This window comes from Trichosurus vulpecula, chromosome 8, assembly GCF_011100635.1.
Source record: "Trichosurus vulpecula isolate mTriVul1 chromosome 8, mTriVul1.pri, whole genome shotgun sequence".
NCBI classification, from domain to species: Eukaryota; Metazoa; Chordata; class Mammalia; order Diprotodontia; family Phalangeridae; genus Trichosurus; species Trichosurus vulpecula.
In genome coordinates this window covers 40,840,767-40,864,594 of record NC_050580.1, presented here as the reverse complement: position 1 = coordinate 40,864,594, position 23,828 = coordinate 40,840,767, and the positions used below count along the sequence as shown (strand labels likewise).

Genomic DNA, 23,828 nt, shown 5'->3' with positions numbered 1-23,828 from the left:
TTTGTCATCAGAACAAACTCTTCTGTGGCTCTGATTACTTTCTTTAGAGGAAAGGGGACGAAGAATTTCAGCCACTCTTGAGATATGTAATTCTGGGTAATCATACATTAAGGAATCTAAAATGGTCTTAAAGATGGTCTTTCATTTAACAGATGAGGGAATTGAGGGTTTTGTGCCTTATCCAAAGTCATATAACTTCCCTTTTCCATTGAATCTCATATATTTTAATGTTGATGAGTTTTCTCCAATGGTAAATAGACTATTGGCCTATAAATCAGCAGGAAAAGTCATAATTCTATATTAACCTTGTGAAATGTGTGTGTGTGTGTGTGTGTGTGTGTGTGTGTGTGTGTGTGTGTGTGTGTGATGGTCATATATGCATTCCCCCAACTCTGCTTTTCTGGCTTTTCTTTCTCTTTTCCAGGAATTTGCTTCACTTAGCTCCTGGATTTACCACCAGAGAGAGAAGTGGTATGAACAGGTTCTCCCAGAATATGTTTCCCCCTCATTGTAAATGCCCAGTGCCAGGCTGGCTAGGATGATTTCATCTGGAATCAGTGATAAAGCCTCAAGCTCTGGATCACAAGATGAGTTGTTTTGTTGAACCTTATGAAAACTGGGCTCAGTGAAAATCACTACCATGCACATGACTACAACAAAACTGTCTGGTATCAGTGCTTTTCTGCCTAACCCCAAGAGACATAAACACATGCCTATTAAGGGGGAAAGGGGAAGATCTATTCCGGAGTCATTTAGCATTTGGGATAATGGTCTTGCCTGGCTAGCCACATTCTTATTTATTCATTATTTAAATTCTATGGTTTTTTTTTTTCCAAATTATCTAACATTTGTTTTTCTCCCTCCAATCCCCATCTACCAAGAGTGGGATGCCTTGTAAAAAATTTGTAAACTCAGGCAAAACACACTGCCACATTGGCTATGTTGTGAAATGTATATCTTATTCTGCACCTTAAGTTTATAATTTCTTTGTCAGAATGTGTGTAGCCTGCTTCATCATCAGTCCTTTGGCATCATGGTTTATCATTGCATTGATCAGTTCTGAAGTCTTTCACAGTTTTTTCTTTTCCCAATGTGTTGTCATTGTAGAAATGTTCTAATTCTCCCCTGTATTATTTCACAAAGGTCTTCCCATTTCCCTCTCAAACTCCATTTTTTCATTTCTTAAAGCATTTTAATAGTTCATTCCATACACCTGCCATGATATGTTCAGTGACTCACTAATTGATGCACATCATTTTAGTTTCCAGTTCTCTTACACTATGAAAAGAGATGCTAAAATATTTTAGTACATATAAGATATTTCCCTCTGATTTCTTTGGGATATTTATGGATGGTATTGCGGGGTCAAAAGGCTTGAACAGTGTACTACCTATTGGAGCATAGTTAAAAGCTGCTTTTCAGATTTAATCAACCAATTCACAGTTGCACCAACAATGCATCTATGTGCTTATTTTTTGGGAACCCAGCAAACAATTGTGACTTTTTTGGTCAGTGTTGAGAATGTGACTAGTATGGGATGGAACTTCAGAATTGTTTTAATTTGAATTTCTCTAATTATTGTCTGTTGAAAGTATTTTATATGACTATAGAAAAATTAAATGTCCACCTCTGAAAACTGGCTTTATATACTTGAAATTTATTAATCAGGTTATGGTTCTTAATCCTATAAATTTGAATCAATTATCCATATCTTGGAAATGACACCTTTATCAGAGAAACTTATTGCAAAGATGTTTTTATTTTTCACCTAGCTAACTATTCCCCTTCTAAACTTGGTTGGAAGTTTACCATGACTTCACATTCAGTATCATATTGCCTACTTTCTCAAGGGGTGTGGGAGGGGTGGGAGGGAGAGAATTTAGAACCAAAAATTATTTTAAATAAATTATTATTATATTTAGAACTCAAAATAATTTCAAATATAATTTTGAAATATTTAATAAAATAAAATGTATTTAAACTTACTTGGATTGGACTAGTTTGTGCATTTTTTAAAAATTTGTATAATCAAAATTGGCCACTTTATCTTCTATCTATTCTCTATCTATTGTTCCCAAACCTTTTTCCCTTGTTCCTACACATTTTTATACTATAATCTCCTATATTTATGTCATTTGGAAGCTGATCTTGGCATTCATGTGAGGTTTTGTCTAGATCTAATTTATATCAGAGTATTTCAGACTGCTGTCCAGTTTCCCAGCTGTTTTTTCTAAATAATGAACCTTTGCTTCAATAGATGGTGTCTTTGTATTTATTGAATGCTAATTTACCATGTTTGTTTTTCTATGTTGTATACCTCTCTGTTCCACTCATCACCCTCTGTATTTTTAACCAGTACCAAATCATTCTGATGATTGCTGTTTTATATTACAGTTTGAGATTTGTAGCTGCCAAGCCCTGTTCCTTCCCATTTTTTTCATTATTTGCTTTGACAATCTTGTCCTTTCCATTTCTCCAGATGAGTACTTTTTTCTACTTTTGTAAAGTAAATACTTTGGTGGTTTTCTTTGTTGTTCATCGATGCGGTCTACCATGCAATCGTGACTAGAAAGTCTGGGATCCAAGATGACATTTGACTATTCCGATTTCTTTTCCAGGGTCTTTGGTGAAGTGAGTTCATTGTCTGATCAGGTTGCTGCTTGGTTTATGTCTCCATGCATCAATGCAATGAAACTCCATTACCTTCAGTTACATGCTACCTTCTGTACTTCCATTGCCCACCCTGAGCAATGATTGGCTTTTTGAGTCCAAGCTAATGGGAGTCTTGGCAATTTTATGAGAGAGGTCAATATATTGCCTAGGTGGTTATGACGAATACAAGAGGGTGAAGGTAGAGACAGGGAAAATGGGAAGGAATGTAGGAAAGAAAGGGAGAAGAAAGGGGAGAGGGAAGGTAAAAGAGAGAGGAAGGAGGAAGAGAGGGTAAGAAAGACAGGGAAGGACCAAGAGGAGGAGGAGAAGAAAAGGAGGAGGAAGAATATGAAAGTTAGGGAGAAAGGAAGGAAGTGAGGAAGAAAGAAAGAAAGAAAGAAAGAAAGAAAGAAAGAAAGAAAGAAAGAAAGAAAGAAAGAAAGAAAGGAAGAAAGGAAAAGAAAGAAAGAAAGAGAAGGAAAGAAAGGAAGAAAGAAAGAGAAAGAAAGGAAGAAATTAAGAAAGAAAGAAAGAAAGAAAGAAAGAAAGAAAGGAAGAAATTAAGAAGGAACGAAAGAAAAAAAAGAAAGAAAGGAAGGAAAGAAGGAAGGAAGGAAGGAAGGAAGGAAGGAAGGAAGGAAGGAAGGAAAGAAATTTGACAGAAATTTTGAAGAGGAGATTCCAGATTAGATGTAGGTGACTGCTTAAGTTCTTGGTTCTGAGATTCTGTGACTGTACAAAACAAACATGATGAAATTGTAAACAAAGAGGAGCAGAGATGATAGAACAATAAAGGAAACATGTTGACTGAATGATTAGTGAGATCAAGGAAGCAAGGTGAAGAGGATAAAACCAGAGGCACAGAGCCTGCCTACAACTCAGAGGTTGAATTAGGTATGTTTTTCACATTCAGCATTGACTGAAACAATGAGGGGGTACCACAACAAGGTTTACCTTCTTAAAGTACAACCTTCATCTGATCCTCCAACCATTGATCTTAGCTGGAAGGGACTTCAGAGGCCATCTAATCTAAGTCCTTCATTTTATAGGTGATGAAACTGAGTCACCTAAAGGCTAACAACTCCCCCAGTGTCATATAGCTAGTAAATATCCAGGGCAGGATCTGAGAGTGGTCTTCCTGACTCCAAATCCACTATGCCTTGGAAGCATCAGAAGGATGTGAGTCTAGGTCCTCTGAGTCCATACTCAGCTCCCTTTCTACTAGACTATGCAGCTTCATTTTGCCATGCTCCTCCTTGAGAACCTTCCTTCAGTCTCTACTACACATAGTATAAAGTTCAAACCACTTAGTTTGACTTTCAAGCAGTTCTATAACTGAAAAATGGGGCAGGTTGGTGGGTAGAGCACTGGGCCTGGAGTCAGGAATACTCTTTCCTGAGTTCAAATCTGGCCTCAGAAGTGTGCTGTGTGACCCTGGGCAAGTCACTTAATTCTATTTTCCTCAGTTTCCATATCTATAAAATGAGCTGGGAAAAGAAATGGCAAACCATTACAGCATCTCTGCCAAGAATACCCCAAATGGGTTCACAAAGAGTTGGATATGACTGAAAAAAATTGAACAAAAAATATAACTAATGATACTGCCAACTGTGAAAAATTCACTGTGGTCAGCAAAATGGCAGAGAGCCATAATGGTGTAGGCAGGCTTTGGGAGGGACAGTGAGTAGTCATGATACAAATACTCTCTTTTATCTTCTATAGCCTCTCCTAATGTGCCACTCTATGCTTTTTCCTTCACCTAGTCCCTTACCCCTTCCTAAAACTCTATAGGAATTTGGACCATCAGAGTACTCTGAGGCACAGGAACAACAATCTATAGATGGCTACTGAGATGAAACAAACCCCCCAGATTTCTGCACCTCAGGGAGATCCCCAAGTGGCCCACACTCATTGTAGCTCTACATTCAGTGCCTTCCACAATCCACTTCAAGGCAAATTTTCTATCTGTGTGTCTTCTCTTTAATACATTCAGTCAGGCTGGCTTGGTCACTCTCTCTCATGAATACTGTGTATACTCTCATTTTTGCATATTTGCTTACAAGATCATAGATTTAGATAGGAAAGAATGTTATAGATCATTTAATCTGACTCCTTCATTTTAGAGATAAGGAAAGTAAGACCCAAATAGGTTACAGGACTTGCCCAGGATAATACCAAGGGCATGTAGCAGGGCCGGGATTGACACCCCAGACATGTGACTCCAAACACAATGCACTTTCAATTCTATTACGCTCCCTTTCAAATTGCTTTAATTTTTTTCAATGGACAAGAACTTGCTTCCTCTTCTTTTTACTTCCCCCGGGGGGGTCACACACTATTAATGCCTAAAATGCCTTCTTCCCTCCCCTGTATCCCTCATTCAGGTTCTGCCTCCTCTGTCTGTCCTTTCACAACCACCACTTTTGAGTCATCTCACTTTTTTTGAATATTAACATTTATCTTTATCATTTATTTGACACTTGCCCTTGGCTATCCATATTTGTAGTTATCTTATTTTTATTTTTCTGGGTTTCTTGTTTTCTTGGCTGGAAAGGATCTCAGTAATATTCTCACCCAATCTGCTAATTGTACAGTGAAGGAAACTGAGGACTCTGGATGTGGAGTGAATTGCTAGTTAGTAGCAAGTCAGGTCTAGGACCCAAGTTTTTTTATGTCCAGCCTGGTGCGTTTTTCATCAAGGAGTTAGGTGGAGTGGTGATTAGAGTGCTAGACGTGGGACCAGGAAGATGTGAAATTGAATCCTGCCTCAGGTACTCACTGGTTTTGTGACCCTGATCAAGTCAATTACTCTCTCTTCAACCTAGTTTCCAGGGTTGTTGTGAAGACGAGTTGAGATAGGATGTGCAAAATGCTTTGCCAACCTTAAAACACTATATTCATGCTCATCCTCCTCCTCCTCCTCCTCCTCATCATCATCATCATTATACCCTGATAATTCTCCTGTATCAGGGAAATGCAAGGTATCATGTACTTCCCCTTCTTACCTTCCTGATGCCTTCGGAAGGGTTGGAGACACAGTTATCAGCCCCATTGTTCTTGCTGATGGTCTTCCAAAGCTCAGCAAATGTGCTGTCCTGTTCCAAGGGATTGGTTCCCTTGGCTCTAAAGTATTCATATACAGCTGAGTCTCTGACTGTCCCGTAAGATATATCCATTTGTTTGGACAGATCCTGAAATGTTCTGAAAGGCAGAAAAGCATCAAGACATTAGCAGTGGGAGATATGCTGCTGCAATTTCCATTGGCTAATTGATCACCTTTCTACTATATATCTAAAGAGAGGCATAGCACCCAGCATCTTTTAACACTTAGACACCGTGCCTCCATTGCCTTCCAAGTTCTGTCCAGAGATCTCTCTTTTTTGGGGAAATACAATAGCTAAAAGTCCAAGCACAAGGCTTTTGAAGCTCTTGATTGTCTCAGATATGAACATGGAAATACTAAAATGGCACAGATAGCTTGAGATATTGACAGAATACTGATAATAACCACCATTGCTTTTTGAATCCTCCATCTATTACTTTGTTCAAGGATTGTCTATAGTCTATATTGATGTCTTCTCTTCCAATTTCAATGCAAATGGATCTCTTATTACTCTCAGTCTTCATGACTCCATATACTTATTGCCCCCAAAAAATCTTATGTAAACAGTCTTCTGAGTTTCACATGCAGGGATAATGATGATTTATAAAATACTGCCTTATTCACTGGTCATTTCCTATCTGGGTGCCAGGTATCCTCAGTTGAATTGGAAGTTCTTTGTGGGTAAATATACCTCTTCCTAGTGTTCTCAATAGCAAATAGCACAATATTGAGTTCATATACTAGGAGTTCATGAACAGAACTGAATTAGGAATGTTTTCACCAGGGGTGAGAAGATCACAGGATTTTAGAATCAAATTTAGAAAGAAGCTAAAAGCCATCTAATCAAATCCTCACATTTTATGATGTGGAAATTGAGGCCCAGAGATTTTGAGTGAATTCCCTGAATGAATGGGCCAGCTGGGGTAGCAATGAAAATAAAAGTCTTTCCTTGATGTGAGTGGGCAATCTGATCTGGTGGATTGGAGGAAAAGTAGTCCTATTTGATGGCACCATAGTCACTGCTCTTAATGGGTGACCTAGGGGAAATTAAACTTCATGGCACTTCAGAATGATGGAAGATTTAGAACTGGAGCATGAATATATGGCAATTATAGTATGGAAGCTAAGTTCTAGAGAGAAAGCAATCCAAGCCCCCAGATCAAAGCAAAGAATCGTGGATCAAAGCCCTGTTCACTCCAATTTAGTTATGGCTGAGTTTACAAAGTACATTGTAATCAACTCAGCAACATATCTACCCCCCTGAGATGGAGTCACACAATTCCTACCTATGGGAATCCAGGAGATCTTTTTTCCACTTAGTTAAAAGAACTGAACTCTGCCTTGTCACTCTATCACCTGTTAATAATTTCTACCTTATGTGTACTTATTCCTAGTTGCAGCTCAAACTTGAATCCCAGAATTACATAAGGCACTGTGAAGTACCATAGTGGAAGGCACAGAACCTGCCTACAAAACTTGAAATATATATGTTTTCCTATAAATTCATACCAATAATTGTGGTAATGATGTTAGACACTCATCCAGTACTATCAAGTTTTCAAAGGATTCTTCATACATTTTTCCATTTGTACCAGCATCCAGATGTCTCATCTGTCACTTCTACATACATCAACCATATCCATTGGCATCCGTTTCCATATATCATAGATGGAAGGAAACAAATGAGGAAATAATGAAATGGACAAAGCTGTCTCTCTAATGAGTGTTCATTATTTTGTGTATAATTGAAGCCAAGGCTCCAGGTTTGTGACTGGTGCCATTTTTGTGGAATATAAGGGGATCAAATCTGTTACTTTTTCCTCCCACCCTTGTTATTTTTTATCATGCTAATGCAAACAAACACCAGGCTACTGATGAATGGAAAACATCAGGATGAATTACACAGTTGAGTCAAGTCCTGAATGGCTTTAAATTACCACCATTTCCTCCAGTAGGGAATGCATACATAACTGCCTGCAAGCCACAGTGGAGGATTTTTTCATTCCCTGCCTTTGGAATGATGGGGTTTGCTCCCCGGCTACTCTTTGGTTGCTTCATTTCTGTGGGTCGCCATGCTAGCAGCTCCAATATTTATGCCTTCAAGGCCACAGCTTTCTTGGCATATTTCAACATTGAAATGCTTAAGCACCAACAGGTTCTTCCACATACTTGCCTTTAGGCTTCATACCTTAGCTTCCTCCATCCCTTTTTCTCAGGCCCTAATAGCTCCCCTCTCTATATTTATGTAAAAATGTTCTTTGGAGAGTGGGGAGGATGCTTCCTTCTTCTCTCTAAATGTCTCCATCTACAGATTAGCCAGTGTAGGCCTGAACTGCAGCAACAAACTCAGCCACGCACCTCACTTAAATCCAATCTCTAAGCAACAGCCATGTCACAGTGAATGCCTCCCTGATGAGACTGCCATGGTAGGCAAACAATATCTAACTAGATGTTTTATCTTAGTAAAATCTATATTTTGCCTTGTGTCTCTTCTATATCCCATTAAGTTTCATTAATATTTGTGACATCAAAGTACGTACGTAAGCCTTAGGTTCATGCTTCACCTGGAACTCTCCCTTCTATTCCCTTCACTCCCATCCCAATCATTCATTTCTCAGATTTTTCTTTGTTTTCTATGTCTATTTTATTTGCTTTTCATTTTTAGTACCAACTTGTGCCGAAGCCCAAATTGCCATCCATGATATATGGCTAAAAAAGTTGCAATTGAAATAAAATGAATATATAAAATATAAAAATATGTTAAATAAATAATATAAAAAGCTTAATCTGATAGTCTTGCTTTTCTTTCCTTAAGATGAATGAATGAATGAATGAATGAATGAATGAGAAATAATTTATTAAGTGAATCAGGTACAAATATTATGCTATGCTCTGGGTAAACAAATTGAAAAGCAAGATAATTCCAGCCATCAGGGAGCTCACATCCTACAGAGGCAACTCATATAGGAAATTTCTGCTGCCAGTCAAATGACAAAGGTCTTGGCTGTCTGAAGGGAGGTGGTATTCAAGATCATTAGATTCGTCCAATACATGTGTATCAACATAGCTAGCCGCTACTGTGGCTGTGTAAAACCAACAGCAACCAGCACACAGAAGGCCACTTACACAGGTTCTTTGATGTGCTTTACTAAGGAAAGCAATGTTAATGGGTTAACAATCTTACTTTAATCCAACATACAAGTATAACTCACTTAGTTCAGGAGGAAAAGCCAGAGCCTTGAACTTTAGAACAATTACAAATTACAAACATATACAATATAAACAGACCAGATCATAATTCATAGTTAGCAGGAAGGCATCTACACCTGGGTTCATAAGCCAGAAGGCTCTTAAAAACTGCCCAGAGTCCCATGCCACTGTTCCAGTGACTGAGAACCCCAGAGAGAATGCCAGCCTTGAGCTTTTATACTCTGTTCAGGGCTCAAAGGATTCACACCTGATCAGCAAAAGGGTGTGAGTCTGGGGCTTTGCACTTAGTTAGCAAAACAGTGTGCTGCTGGAGCTCTGTACCTAGTAAGACACAATCAAAGACACTTAATTAATTTAGCATTCTAAAACAGTAAAAATGGCCCACCTTAATTACCAGTACAACATGTTGTCTCTTTCTCAGAAATCAACTGGTCCAACTCTATCATTTTTTGGATGGAGAAACTGAAGCCCAGAGAGGTTAAGTAATTTGTCCAAGATGACACAGGTAATATGTGACCAAGTGGGTTAAGATGAGCTGATGAGGTGAAGGCTATTTCCACCACTTTGCTGCCTGCATGTCTTACCATTACTTTTCTTAGGATGCCACGTCCTAAGATGTCTTAACTCCCACCCTGTCAATTTAAGACTGCAAACTTTTGCTTTTCCCCAAAGCAATTAGGCCTAGTTTTCTTTTTCACCGTTGTCATCTCTCCTGGAAAAAAAAGTCAAGTTTCCTCCTCCACTAAAAAAGGGATAGGAACTGATATAATTCTACCCTTCCTCTCCATCCCTTTTTTTCCCAGCCCCAATAAATCTATTTCAGTATTTTCTAAATATATTTGCAACAAAATAGATAGATGGGTCTACATCATGAAATAAATCAATGCATAATATTTATAAACACACCCTTCTGTGTCAAGGAAGTAGTTACATGAGCAACGGAGATAAATATACTTGTAACAGGAAAAAAATCAATATTCAATATATTTAAAAAAGGTTTCACCTACTAGTAAGATGCTGTAATTATGTTTCTTATAAATCTAAGTCATAAACTCCTATTACTCTCTCTTAAGGAGAAAAGAAAGAGGTTGAGCAGCTTGAAAAACATGGGAGTTTGAGGTCCAATTATCCCTCCTAATGTGATTATGTTAGAACAGCAGACCACAAATACTTTCCTAATTAGCAGAATACTCTCCTTCTTCCAGCACTCTTTCCTTAGTCCTTAATATTTGACTCCAGAAGGCATGCTCTGGTACAAATTGGCCCCAATCTCCATTGGAGAAGCTCCACAGCCTATTTCCTGGGTTACCTGGATGCCAGTGCTAGGCAGTGGGGGACAGTGGGAAGAGAATCATTTTGGGCAGTAGAGGATTTACCTGTGTGACCTTGTGTAGGGCATTTAAAAATTTTGAGCCTCATATTCTTCAACTATAAACTTTAGGTGTTGAACTAGATGGCATCTGTTTACTTATCACTCTAAACCAGTTATCTTAATGTTCTTCCATCAAATTCTTCCCTGACCCTTCTGCCTAAAGATTCTTCTCTTCTCATTGAAGTAGTTCCTCCTCAATCTCCATTCTTCTTCCACCTCTCTCTTTTATACTGGGAAACATGGAAAACCTTAAGCATTGTAAACTTTGACCAGTAGTCAAATGGGTCAAAGACATGGAACATGAATGACTGGTCTGTGTTCCCATGTTTTTCTTTAATTCATTTAAGTCTTGGTATAGGAGTAGGAAGAAGGCTTGTGATAGGCTGTTTTTAGTATGTTCCCTTTCCACAGTCGTCTCAGGGGAAGTTCCTCTGGAATCCCAGAAAACATCACTGTAAATAGAGCCTTCCTTGATTTAAAAAACTGTGTCTGGACTAGACACAGATTAAAAAGGTTATAGAAAAACACAGACTCATGGAATCTGAAAGTTTGAAGCAATCCAATAGATTATAAGCACAACGAAGGTAGATATTGTTTCTTTTTTATTATTTGTGGTCATGTCATCTGACACCATTCCTGGTATATATTAGATGCTCAATATAACCTTACTGACTGTCAATTGATTTCAATGTGGCAGTGAGGTAAGAGGGAAGATTCAAATATAGGCTCCATTTGGCCAAGGATATTTCATTTAGTATATAACCTCTCCGTGCTTCATTTCTTATTCTATAAAAATAATATCTCTAGATGATCTTGAATATTCATTTTAGCCTATTAAGTATAAATCATAGGCTTTAGGTTAAAAAAAAACTTGAACCTGAGTAGGCGCATGCTTTACAACATTACACACAATCATCTGTCTTCCATTTGGAGAATTTCAGTGATAAGGAATTCACTCCCTCATGAAGCAGCCCATTTCTCATGGTTAAACTCCCTTCAAAATATTCATTGCCCATAAGAGCAAACTAAGATCTATCCAATAGGTATGTAAGAAAATTCCTTGTGGTTGTTTGCAAGGAAGCATAAAATAAATCTATGTGCTTCAAATAAGACAAATGGTAAGATCTATAAGGAATAAACTCCACCCCCCCCCACATATCCCACAAAGTATTTAATTGGTGGAAACAAAGACTTAGCATTCTTCTTTTTGGAATTTTTTAGCCCCGGGAATCTTTTAACATTTGGTCCAAATGAAAGCCAAGTATGATGAAGATGTTTCTCCCTACTTCAATCCATTCTCCATTCAAGCATGAAAATGATTTTCCTAAAGCACAGGTCTGACCAATGAACTTCCACAGTTCCCTATTACCTGTTTACCAACTCCTCCACATGACCCCTCACACATCATATACTCTTCAATTTAGTGACAGTGGTCTCTTTACTTTTCCATTAAACAAGATGCTCCATCTCCTAACTCTAGGCATTTTCACTGGCTGTGCTTCATGCATGGAGTGTTCTCCTTCCTCATCACCCTTCATGGCTTCCTTGAAGTTCCGGATGAAATTCCACCCTCTACAGGATGCTTTTCCCAATCTCTCTTACATCTAATGTCTTTCCTTTCTTGATTATTTCCTGGTGCATACACCAAAATGTGTGTGTGTTTATACAATTTTCCATTTCCACATCACAGGGGTTAGGGGTGTAGCACCCCCATGAAAATCTGCATAATCTGCATCTGGAAAATCTGCATAAAAATTTTTGGCCCTTCCCAGAGGAGGTCTGAATTTTTTTCTTTTTCTTTTATTGGGTGTTTACAGCATTAAAAAATAAAATATATTGATATTATACAATACTACACATATAGTTTATGCATTTCTGAGTTGCTAAACTTTTCTGTGTCATCTACGACTTCCACAACTCCCCCAAAAATTCCCATTTCATTTCTTATGCCAACCTGCAAACTACTGAAACTGCAATGGCGAATGTTGCAATGCAGAAAGAATAACTCTGTGTGTGTATGTGTGTGTGTGTGTGTGTTTGTGTGAGTGGTTGTGTGTGTATATATATATATATATATATGTGTGTGTGTGTGTGTGTGTGTGTTTGCATATGTATGCACATTTATGTATATGGATGCTTGTGTATATATACATGTGTGTGTGTGTGTGTGTGTGTGTGTGTGTATATATATATATATAATTTATACCTACTTATATAGCTGTTTGCATGTTATTCCTTGCTTCCCCCCATTACACTGTGACCTCCATGAGGTCAAGGATGCTTTTTGCCTTCCTTTCATATTCCCAGTGCTTAGCACTAGGCTTAGCCCTTAGAAGAACTTTAATAAATGCTTGTGGATTGATTGAATGATATACCTTCAGACTAGGCCTCTGGCTTCTTCCATCATTGTAAGCCAGCTCTTCCCATCTTGGAATAAGTTTCCATGGTAAAGAATCTTTGGTATCCAGAGTTTCTGAAGCCATGTTGTGATATCTCCCAAATCAGGAGAAAAGCTGTTTCCCAGACCAGAATATTAGCCGTGGGGTAAAAAGTGTGTTGGATTTAGAGTCAGGAGACCTGGACATGAAGTCCAACCTCGTTATTTCTTACCTGTGTGACCCTGAGCCCCTTTTTAGGTCACAGATCTCTCACCTTTAAGATGAGGAAGTTGGTACTCATGAGCTCTAAAGTCCCTTCCAGCTCTGGGAGTTTGTGATTCTGAAATATTTGCCGCTGAGAATCAATATAAAAACAGAATGCACCATTAACTTCTAATTTATAATGACTGAGTTTCCTAATCCATTAAGATCTGACTAAACTGGAAATCACAGCAGCAGCACCAAGGGTGGTTGGGGAATTGCCTTCTTTGTCTCTGAGGCACTGCATCATTTTCTGTATCACAAGAGTATTTTCATTTTCCTTTCCTCTTTTTCCCATACTTCTTTTTCCCCCTTTACTCCTCTGCCTTCCTCCCTTCTTCCATCTCTTATTTCCATCATCATCATTATCTCATCATCATCCATCATCATCAACAATGACAACAAGAAGCAATAATTAAGTGTTTATTATATGCTGGGCACTGAGGATACAAAGACAAAAATACAGTCTGTGAGTCCTCGCTCAACTTCTAAATGGAGAAACAATATGCGAATGAACTCTGCACACAAAAGATTTATATGGTACAAATAGGTGGTGAACTTGAGGGAAATCAAGAGCAATGGATTGGAGAGGGGACTGTGAAAGGCTTCTTATACAAAGTGGAATTTGAGATGATTCTTGAAGGAAGCCAAGATGCAGAAGGAAAAAAAAAACATTTTAGGGATGAGGGATAGTGAAGGAAAGCTCCAGAGTAGGAACAATTTCTTGTATGAGGAAGATGGGAGGATGAATGGGAGAGGGGAAGGTGAGTTCTAATTTGAACATGGTGAGTTTGATATGCCTAGAATCTATCCAATTTAAAATGTCCAAGAGCTAGTTGGAGATATGAAACTGGTAGTCAGGGTAGATATGGTCGATGTATAAATAGATCTGAAAATCCTTCCTTCCTTAAATATAAATTGGACACCAATGTACAAATAATAAAGAATATTAAATACTAAGGAGGACATTTTTCAAGAAAAAAATAGATATGGTTCCTGACTTCAAAAAGCTTTGGATAATAAAACATCGAGTCATAAAAATTGATAGAGAAAACTAAATCTTCATTCTCTTCATCTACATGCACACATACACACTCACTCATTCACTCCAAATTTCACAGGTAAGGAAATTGTAACCCAACAGATGGAAATTGACTTGGCTAAAGTCACATAGGTAGTAAATAGTAGTGCTGAAATTTGAATTTAGAACCTCTGACACTAATCCACTATGGGAATAGCTTCTCTATCAGAGAAGAATCAGAGGGGCAATATTAGCATCTAAGAAGACTAGCAGCTAGAATTGCAGGAATCCAGGTCTGTGATCATAAAAGCTTGGACTAGGGTAGAGGCAGTAGAAATGGAAGGGTAAATATGAATCCTGGAAACACAACTAAGAAAAAAAATATTAGACTTCCTAAAAATGGAAAAAAGGATGGGGGAAGTAGTAGTAGTGGGGGTAGTATGACAGAGAATGTATATATATATATATATATATATATATATACACAAACACATACGAGTTGGAGGGATATAACTAATATCCATGTGGGCAGCAATTAGTGAACGCAAGAATATATATGAGGAAAATATTTATAAATATGTGCCTAACTATTTACAGATGAATATAACTAAGTATTATATGTATAAATATGAATGTAATTAAGAGTTAATGTGTGAAGCAAACTAAAAATGTTGAGGGATTTGAAAAAATCCCACTGAATTTCATTGAAACAAAGGGATGATTATTGAGCTCTCAGGAAGCTAAATATTCAAAGCAATTTTATGTTTCATTTTTCCTTTTATTTTTTCAAGAACCCTGTGACATAGACAGAGTAAATATCACCATGCCTATTTTATGGATGATGAAACTGAGGCTGAGAGTATTTGTTTGGAGAAGATAAGCTCAGTTTTTTTTTTAATAAACTAAAGTCCAAGTGGTCAGGATATGACTGTCTAAGGATGCCCTCTGGGAAAGCTAAAAATCTAACAATGTGATATTTGTTCATTGAGTCATTCAATGAATCAAACAAATTTAAGTGATAAAATCCCCAGAATGCTGTGCTAGGCTTCAGTGTAGTTGTAAAGTGAACAATGTGAAGTTTGTATGATAGAGAGCCTGCCCTCCTGGGGCTTACAGTCTGTTTAGACTATAAAATACAAACATAAATGCCTATAAAATTCCATATCCCCTAAAGAATGCATAGGAAAAGGGCAATACAAAGTTCTGTGTGAGGTCCCAGAAGGATGATAATTACCAATTTATAAAACTCTCCATCTTGTCCCCTTGTTCCTTGATGGAGTATCTCGCATTCTGAATCTGTAAATGTGAGATTCTATTCACTGCATTCCATGCCCATTCAATGAGAATATCTGAGCCATTTCTAGAAGGCTGTAAGAGTGCCTGAAGCTAGAGTGTTGGGACTCAGACAGCGCCGGACAATTTTTTTTTCCTGTTTTATGTCCTTTGAAGCCAAATGTTATTCATTCCATTAACTTCATCTCAAATTCCAGAGCTGGACTTCTTAGGGGTCAGTGAAAACCAGGGCCAAGGAGCTATAATTTTAGGCTGTCCATATATCAGCCTGTTTCAAGTGTAATGCACCTGTTCAGTACTTGATTAAATCATGCACTGGGGAGTAATTTTTACTTTAAATTTCATTTAATATGAAAAGTTTTATAGTTGCCTTTCTTTACACTCTTGTCACTCACTAATGTTATCCCTCCAATACTCTGCCATCCACATGGTTCTCTTCTTTGAAACAAAGAAAAGCAGCTAGGAAACAAACACCACCACCTGATAAAGTGACTCTCTCTTAAAGCACGTATAACAGACCTCCTCCTCTCCATGCCAGTACAGGTACACCTAATACTCCACCTTTCTTGTGAGACCGAACACCTGTGCCCTGTGTTTAATCTGTATTCTAGCTATACAATTGTTTTTTACAATTAATCTGAATTCTGCTGAGTTTTAGTGATTTTCCTTCTTTCTGCAAGTCAAGCCATCCCTCAGTCACTAAGGTAATTTTCTCAAAGCACAGGCTTGACCATGGCACCCCAATACTTACCATTGCCTCCAGGATCGAATAGTTTTCTTGGACATTCAAGAATATTCCTAACCAAGCTCCTTCCTATTTTTCCAATCTTCTTAAATTTTACTCCTCCATACTCTTCAATCCAAAGGCACTGGTCTCTTGACTGTTCCAGGAACAAGATACTCTATCTCTGGGCATTTTCTCTGGCTGTCCCCCATGCATGGAATTCAGTCCTTTCTCTTCTCCAACTACTGACCTCCCTGCCTTCATTTAAAACCAATTAAAATCTCATCTTTTACTGAAAGTCTTCCCCTTCCCTCTTAATTCAAGTGTCTTCCCTCTGCCAGTTTCTTATTTATCGTGTGTATAGTCTGTTTAGTATATATTTACTTGCATGTTGTCTTGCTCATTGTACTTCTTAATGGCGAGGACTGTCTTTTGCCTCTTTTTGTATCCCCAGAACTTAGTACAGTGCCTGGAATTTAGTAGACGATGAAAACATATGATTGATTGAGGTACTAGACACCGTGCTAAGCACTAGGGATGCAAAGAATAGCAAAAAATATGCCCAGATCCCTATGAAAAAAATGTAAACAACTTTGCATGTAATAGACACATACAGGGCAAATTAGAAGAAAAAAAACTATCGGAGGGAGTATCTATAATCATTGTGGGTACATCTTAAGGTTTAGTCCTGAGTTCTCTTCTCTCTCTCTCTCTCTCTCTCTCTCTCTCTCTCTCTCTCTCTCTCTCTCTCTCTTCTGCTTCTGTTGATGAGTTCATTAACTCCCATGAGTTTATGTGTTATATCCATATGACTCCCAAACCTATATATCTATCCTTAAATTCTCTCCAGAGCTTTAGTCCCATAGGATCAACTGCCATCTGGTCATCTCTAAATGCATGTTTTCTTATAAGATCTCTCAAACTCAATATGTCCAAAACAGAATTTATTATCTTTTTCCCCTTGAACCCACTCTTCTTCTGACTTTTCCTATTGCTGATAAAGATGGTGTCATTTTTTGAATGTCACCCATATTTACCACTTCGTTACCTTTGAGTCCTCCCTCTCCCTCACTCCACATATCCAATCTTTAGCAAATCTAACTGCTTCTTCCTTTTCAAAATCTGTAACTCTCTCAAGTCATAGTTTGGCCACTCTAATTCAGGACCTCATTACTTCTCATCTGGACTACTACCATTTCTCTGCCTCATGTCTTTCTCCATTCCAATATATTCTCTACATCAATAACAAAGCAATTTCCCTATGATGAAGTTCTGTCCATGGCATTCTCCTGGACTCAATAATGTCCAATTGTGTGCGTAAGCAAAATGGGCTCCTTAGCACTTAGTTCAACAACTGCCCTTGAAGAGCTTGGCTTCTGTTTGCTTTGAGTAATTCAATGTATTTCATTGAGTCTTACTAAGTGCTAAGCCCCAGGCCCAAACCCATATTAGGTGTAAAACCTATGTGGGTGTGTGGATTGGCAACTAAGGTGGGGCCTGAGGTGGGGCTAACTCCAGGGAGGGCCTCGTTTACATGTCTGGGACAGCAGAGGCTTTTAGACCACGTGGGTTTAAGTCCCCCTCTTTGTGAGGATTCTAGGTCACATGGGTAAGTTGGGTGTGTGACTCACCCGACACTGGAAAAGATATAAAACCAGGGGTTGGCCTCGTCTTCCTTGGAGCTCTTTGCTGCAGCGGTGGTGGCTCGTGTGACTCTGGGCCAGCCCTTGTTCTGAGCTCCCGGGCTGAACCTAGATGTTGGTAACTATGAATTGTATTGGGTCTGTCTATTGATATTTGTAATTTGTTTGTATTTTGCTCTGAAGTTTAGTATGCTGGCTTTTTCCCCTGAACTAAATGAATGATATTTGTGTGCTGAATTAAAGTAAGCTTGCCAACCCCTTCACCTTGCTTTCCTTAGTTAAGCAGATCAAAAGAACCTGTGCTGTTGGCAGCTTTCTAGATGCTGGCTGTGGGTGGATCTTACACCCCTACAGAAACTGCTAGCCAGATTGTTGAAACGCCAATGGATCTGTATTGCCTCTAGGATGAAACAAAATTTATCATTTTGTATTCTAAAGCCTTCGCAACCTAGATGCAATCTACCTTTCTAGGCTTACCATACATTATCCCCATCTCCACAATCTATGGTTCAACTGAACTGGCCTTACTGCTCCTAACATATGACACTTAACTTCTATCTCAGTTTCCTCATCTACAAAATGAGCTGGAGAAGGAAATGGCAAATACCTCCCATATCTTTGCCAAGCATACCCCAGATAGGGTCATGAAGGGTCAGACACGACTGAAAAACAACTACATAATAACAATAACATCACCTACCTTACACGGTTGTTGTGAGGGTCAAATGATAGATTAACTGTAAAGTGCTTATTTCAATTGCTTGCACATAGTGGGTGCTTAAGGAACATTTGTTCTCTTACCCTCTTATCCAAGCATTAGAGAACCAAGTATTTATTTTATAAGTATTTTATACAGACAAATATATATATATATATATATGTATATATATATATATAAATGTGTGTGTGTGTGTGTGTGTGTACAATCCCTGAATAGAATGTAAGCTTCTTGGGGGCAGGAAGTATTTTGGTTTTTGGTCACAAAGCTATAGAGAGAACAAAATATTTATTTTACAAAAATTTTATACAAATTTTATATACATATATACATGTACAAATATATAATATATACATATACATAAATATATATGTATATATATGTATGTGTGTATGTGTGTATATTATATATACATATATTTGTGTGTGTGTGTATATATATGTGTATATATATATATATATATGTATATATATATATATATTATATATATATGCATATATATGTATGTTGGATCCCTGAATAGAATGTCAGCTTCTTGAGGTCAGGAAGTATTTCATTATTTGTAATTATTTCCCCAGATCCTTTCACATAGCTGGTGCTCAAAAATGCTTATTAATACATTATTTGGTATATTGCTATCTATGTTTTGCTTACTCAGTTTTGGATGAGTTCACACAAATCCGCCATGTTTCTTTGAATTCCTCATATTAATTGCTCCTTAGGGTAGAAGAACATTAGGTTATTTTCAACCACAAAACCATTGAGGTGAATGCTAAGAAATTATGAAGGCCAACACTAACAAATATGTGTAAGCCCCCCTTCTTTGCCCCCACTCCTTTGCAGAGGTGGGGATCCGCAGGCATATAATATCACAGTTTTTCAATGTGTTGATTGTTTTTGATTAGTTTTGTTTTTCTTTTTCTTCTTTGATATGAATAGACTTTTGAGAAGGATAAGGAAGAAAAATATAAAGGAACATGTAAGTAACATATAAACAAAAGTTATAAATAAAATCTAGTTTAAAATACATAGTTTGCAACATCCCAATATGTTCATCCATTCCTCGCCTGATGTTCTCACCTGATGGGCATCCCCTCTGCTTCTTTTTTCTGTCTACCACATAAATTACTATTATAAATATTTGGGTATACATGAGTACTTTGTATATCTTGGCAATATATGCCCAAGGGATATTAGACATCCAGAAACCTTTGTCTCATAATTCCCAATTATTTTCCAGAAGGGTCAAACTAATTTACTGTTCCACCAGAAATGGATTAGTTTTTCTTTCTCTCCAAAGTCCTGCAGAAATGGATGGTTTTCATCTTTATCATCATTGGGGAAGTGGTCTTTTAAGGAATACCTTGAATTTGCCATTGGAATTAATAAGCTGATACTGTTTAGTCCTTCCTAGTCCTTCAAGTTACTCTGTGAGGACTCCAAACTGTGTGTTTTCCTTGAAAATTCAAATCCCGTTTCATTAAGCCTGCTGGAACCCACAACAACTGCAGGGTAAGTTTTACAAAGCACAAACATCTAGTAATTAAAATCTAGTCGTTCTAAATACCCAAAGCTTTGACAATGGAAGACTCTGGCAGATTTGCCACCTAGGAAGCAGGAGGCGGTCAGGGGGCTTGTCTCGTCACCCAGCATGGCTCAAAGCACAAACCCCCAAATGAAACAAAGTGAATTAGCTTCCCTCCAAATGTAGCTGAACAAATAGCTGTGTTGTCCTCTGACTTCTTGGAAGTGTGCAGCTCCACCCGCCCCCCTCCCCCACCATGGAGTTCTGGGATGAAAGGCCAGAACCAAAAAACAAAGCTCCTCCATAGACGAGTCTCTTCTTTGTGGCTGGAAAATAGAAGCTTTCAACAGACCCAGAGACAGAAATCTCCAAAGAAGTAGCTACCTGCCTCGTTAAAGAAAAATCAGGATTTTGTGGCAACGTTCAAAAGCATGTTTTATTTAAAGACAGGCCCGGCTGCTTCTGCTGGCTCCCTGATCCTTTGTTATTTATTACTGAAAGTGTTTACAAGAAAATGAGGTCTCTTCTGAAATGTTCATCCCCCTGCTGCTTAATATCTGACTCCAGTCATTCTCCTCCATTAGCAATAACGGAGTTAGGCAAGAGTTTGGTCCAACCTCCCTCCCACCCCAACCCCTTAACCACTGGACAGAACATGGAGACCTGAGAAGTTGGCATGCACCCACCCTCCCATTTTCCCTTCTTGCCCTTCTCCTCCTTCCCAGATGCTCTCTGAGCTCTAGCAAGGTGGAGAGGGCAAAGCTAAAAGTTCTCCTGGTCAGAGGCAGTTTTCAAAAACAGCCTTCCCTTGGCTGTCATACAGATCCAAACATGGATTACATCTGAAGACAGAAGAAGAAAACTAGAACATTCTGAAATGAGGGAGGAAAGAAAGGAGGGAAGGAAGAATATCCAGAATTTGAATGTGTGGCTTTTTGTGACTAATGTGGAAACAGGTTCAATATGAATGTATACATAGAGCCTACATCAAATTACATGCCATCTTGGGGTGGGGGAGGGGAGAGATGGGGAGAAAAATTGGAACTCTAAATCTTATGGAAGTGAATGTTGAAAACTAAAAATAAATCCATAAATTTAAAAACAAAGATTTTCAAAGTACTTTAGAAAAACTGTATACGGGGCGGAGCCAAGATGGAGGCTGGTAAGCACGGACTAGAGTGAGCTCCGTACCCGAGTCCCTCCAAAAACCTATAAAAATGGCTCTGAACCAATTCTAGAACGGCAGAACCCACAGAACAGCAGAGGGAAGCAGGGCTCCAGCCCAGGACAGCGTGGATGGTCTCTGGGTGAGGTCTATTCCACACGGAGCTGGGAGCTGGGAACGGAGTGGAGCAGAGCCCAGCCTGAGCAGTGTGGACGATCCAGACCAGAAGCCGGGCGGAGGGGGCCCTAGCGCCCTGAATATGTGAGCTGCGGCAGTTACCAGTCCCCCCTCGACCCACAAACACCAAAGACTGCGGAGAAGGTTAGTGGGAAAAGCTGCGGGAGTGGAAGGAGTTCGTGGTTCGGCTTCCAGCCCCGGGGGCAGCAGAGGTGGGGCAGCTACAGCTGTTGTTACTTCCGGCTCCAGGCCCACCTGGTGGGAGGAATTAAGTGGCAGATCAGAGCAGGAGTGCAACAGCCTGCTGAAGATCTAAGTCCAGCCTGGACTGGGGGTCCTTGGGGAAGGAGGAGTGCGGCTCTGACAGAGCTGGCACCTCCCCCCCAAATGTAGAACATAGAACTCGTTAGTCTACAAGCAGTCATACCCCACTGAAAAACTCAAGGGTCAAGTTAGTTGGTTGGGAATATGGCCAGGCAGCGAAAACGCGCCCAGATTCAGTCTCAGACTTTGGATTCTTTCTTTGGTGACAAAGAAGACCAAAACATACAGCCTAAAGAAGACAACAAAGTCATAGAGCCTACAACAAAAGCCTCCAAGAAAAACATGAACTGGCCCCAGGCCACAGAAGAACTCAAAAAGGATTTGGAAAAGCAAATTAGAGAAGTAGAGGAAAAATTGGGAAGAGAAATGAGAAGGATGCGAGAAAACCATGAAAAACAAGTCAATGACTTGCTAAAGGAGACCCAAAAAAATACTGAAAACTACACTGAAGAAAACAACACCTTAAAAAACAGACTAACTCAAATGGCAAAAGAGCTCCAAAAAGCCAATGAGGAGAAGAATGCCTTGAAAGGCAGAATTAGCCAAATGGAAAAGGAGGTCCAAAAGACCACTGAAGAAAATACTACTTTAAAAATTAGATTGGAGCAAGTGGAAGCTAGTGACTTTATGAGAAATCAGGATATTATAAAACAGAACCAGAGGAATGAAAAAATGGAAGACAATGTGAAATATCTCCTTGGAAAAACCACTGACCTGGAAAATAGATCCAGGAGAGAGAATTTAAAAATTATTGGACTACCTGAAAGCCATGATCAAAAAAAGAGCCTAGATGCCATCTTTCAGGAAATTATCAAGGAGAACTGCCCTGATATTCTAGAGCCACAGGGCAAAATAGAAATTAAAAGAATCCAACGATCGCCTCCTCAAATAGATCCCAAAAAGAAATCTCCTAGGAATATTGTTGCCAAATTCCAGAGCTCCCAGATCAAGGAGAAAATACTGCAAGCAGCCAGAAAGAAACAATTTGAATATTGTGGAAACCCAATCAGAATAACCCAAGACCTGGCAGCTTCTACATTAAGAGATCGAAGGGCTTGGAATGCGATATTCCGGAGGTCAATGGACCTAGGATTAAAACCTAGAATCACCTACCCAGCAAAACTGAGTATCATGTTCCAAGGCAAAATATGGACTTTCAATAAAATGGAGGACTTCAAGCTTTCTCAGTGAAAAGACCAGAACTGAATAGAAAATTTGACTTTCAAACACAAGAATCAAGAGAAGCATGAAAAGGTAATCAAGAAACGGAAATTGCAAGGGACTTACTAAAGTTGAACTGTTTTGTTTACATTCCTACATGGAAAGATGATGAGTATGATTCATGAGACCTCAGTATTAGGGTAGTTGAAGGGAATATGCATATATATATGCATATATATATATGTTTATGTATATATATAAGTGAATGTGTATGTATGCATGTATCTATGTGTATATGTATGTATGTGTATGTATGTGTATATATATATATATATATATGTAAAAGAAAGAGAGCAGACACAGGGTGAGTTGAGGATGAAGGGAAGATAGCTAAAAGAAATAAAATGAAATTAAGGGATGAGAGAGTAACATACTGAGAGAGGGAGATAGGGAGAGATAGAATGGGGTGGATTATCTCCCATAAAGGTGGCAAGAGGAAGCAGTTCTAGGAGAGGAGGGGAGTGGGCAGGTGAGGGGAGAATGAGTGAACCTTGCTCTCATCAGACTTGGCCTGAGGGGGAATACCATACATACTCAGTTGGGTATCTTACCCCACAGGAAAGAAGAGGGAGGAAGATAAAAAAAAAAAAAAATAAAAGGCAGGGGGATGATGGAGTGGAGGGCAGATGGGGGTGGAGGTAATCAAAACAAACACTTTGGAAAGGGGACAGGGTCAAGGAAGAAAAATCAATAAAGCGGGATGGGTTGGGAAGGAGCAAAATGTAGTTAACCTTTCACAACATGAATAGTGTGGAAGGGTTATACATAATAATACATGTGTGGCCTAGGTTGAATTGCTCAACTTCTTAGGGAGGGTGGGTGGGAAGGGAAGAGGGAAGGGAATTTGGAACTCAAAGTTTTAAAATCAGATGTTCAAAAACAAAAAAACTTTTTGTATGCAACTAAAAAATAAGATACACAGGCAATGGGGCGTAGAAATTTATCTTGCCCTACAAGAAAGGAAGGGAAAAGGGGATGAGAGGGGAGGGGGGTGATAGAGGGGAGGGCTGACTGGGGAACAGGGCAACCAGAATATACGCC

The 23,828-nt window shown here is 38.8% G+C and overlaps 1 protein-coding gene across 1 annotated transcript in view; it reads right to left on the bottom strand.

Annotated features, from left to right (window-relative positions):
• The window catches only part of GRID1 (glutamate ionotropic receptor delta type subunit 1), a 1,144,779-nt gene that overhangs the window by 63,535 nt on the left and 1,057,416 nt on the right, over window positions 1–23,828 (bottom strand). The window contains exon 13 of the mRNA XM_036735649.1: window positions 5,658–5,853. Within this exon, the coding sequence (XP_036591544.1) occupies window positions 5,658–5,853 (196 nt within the window). The remainder of the gene's footprint in view (window positions 1–5,657; window positions 5,854–23,828) is intronic.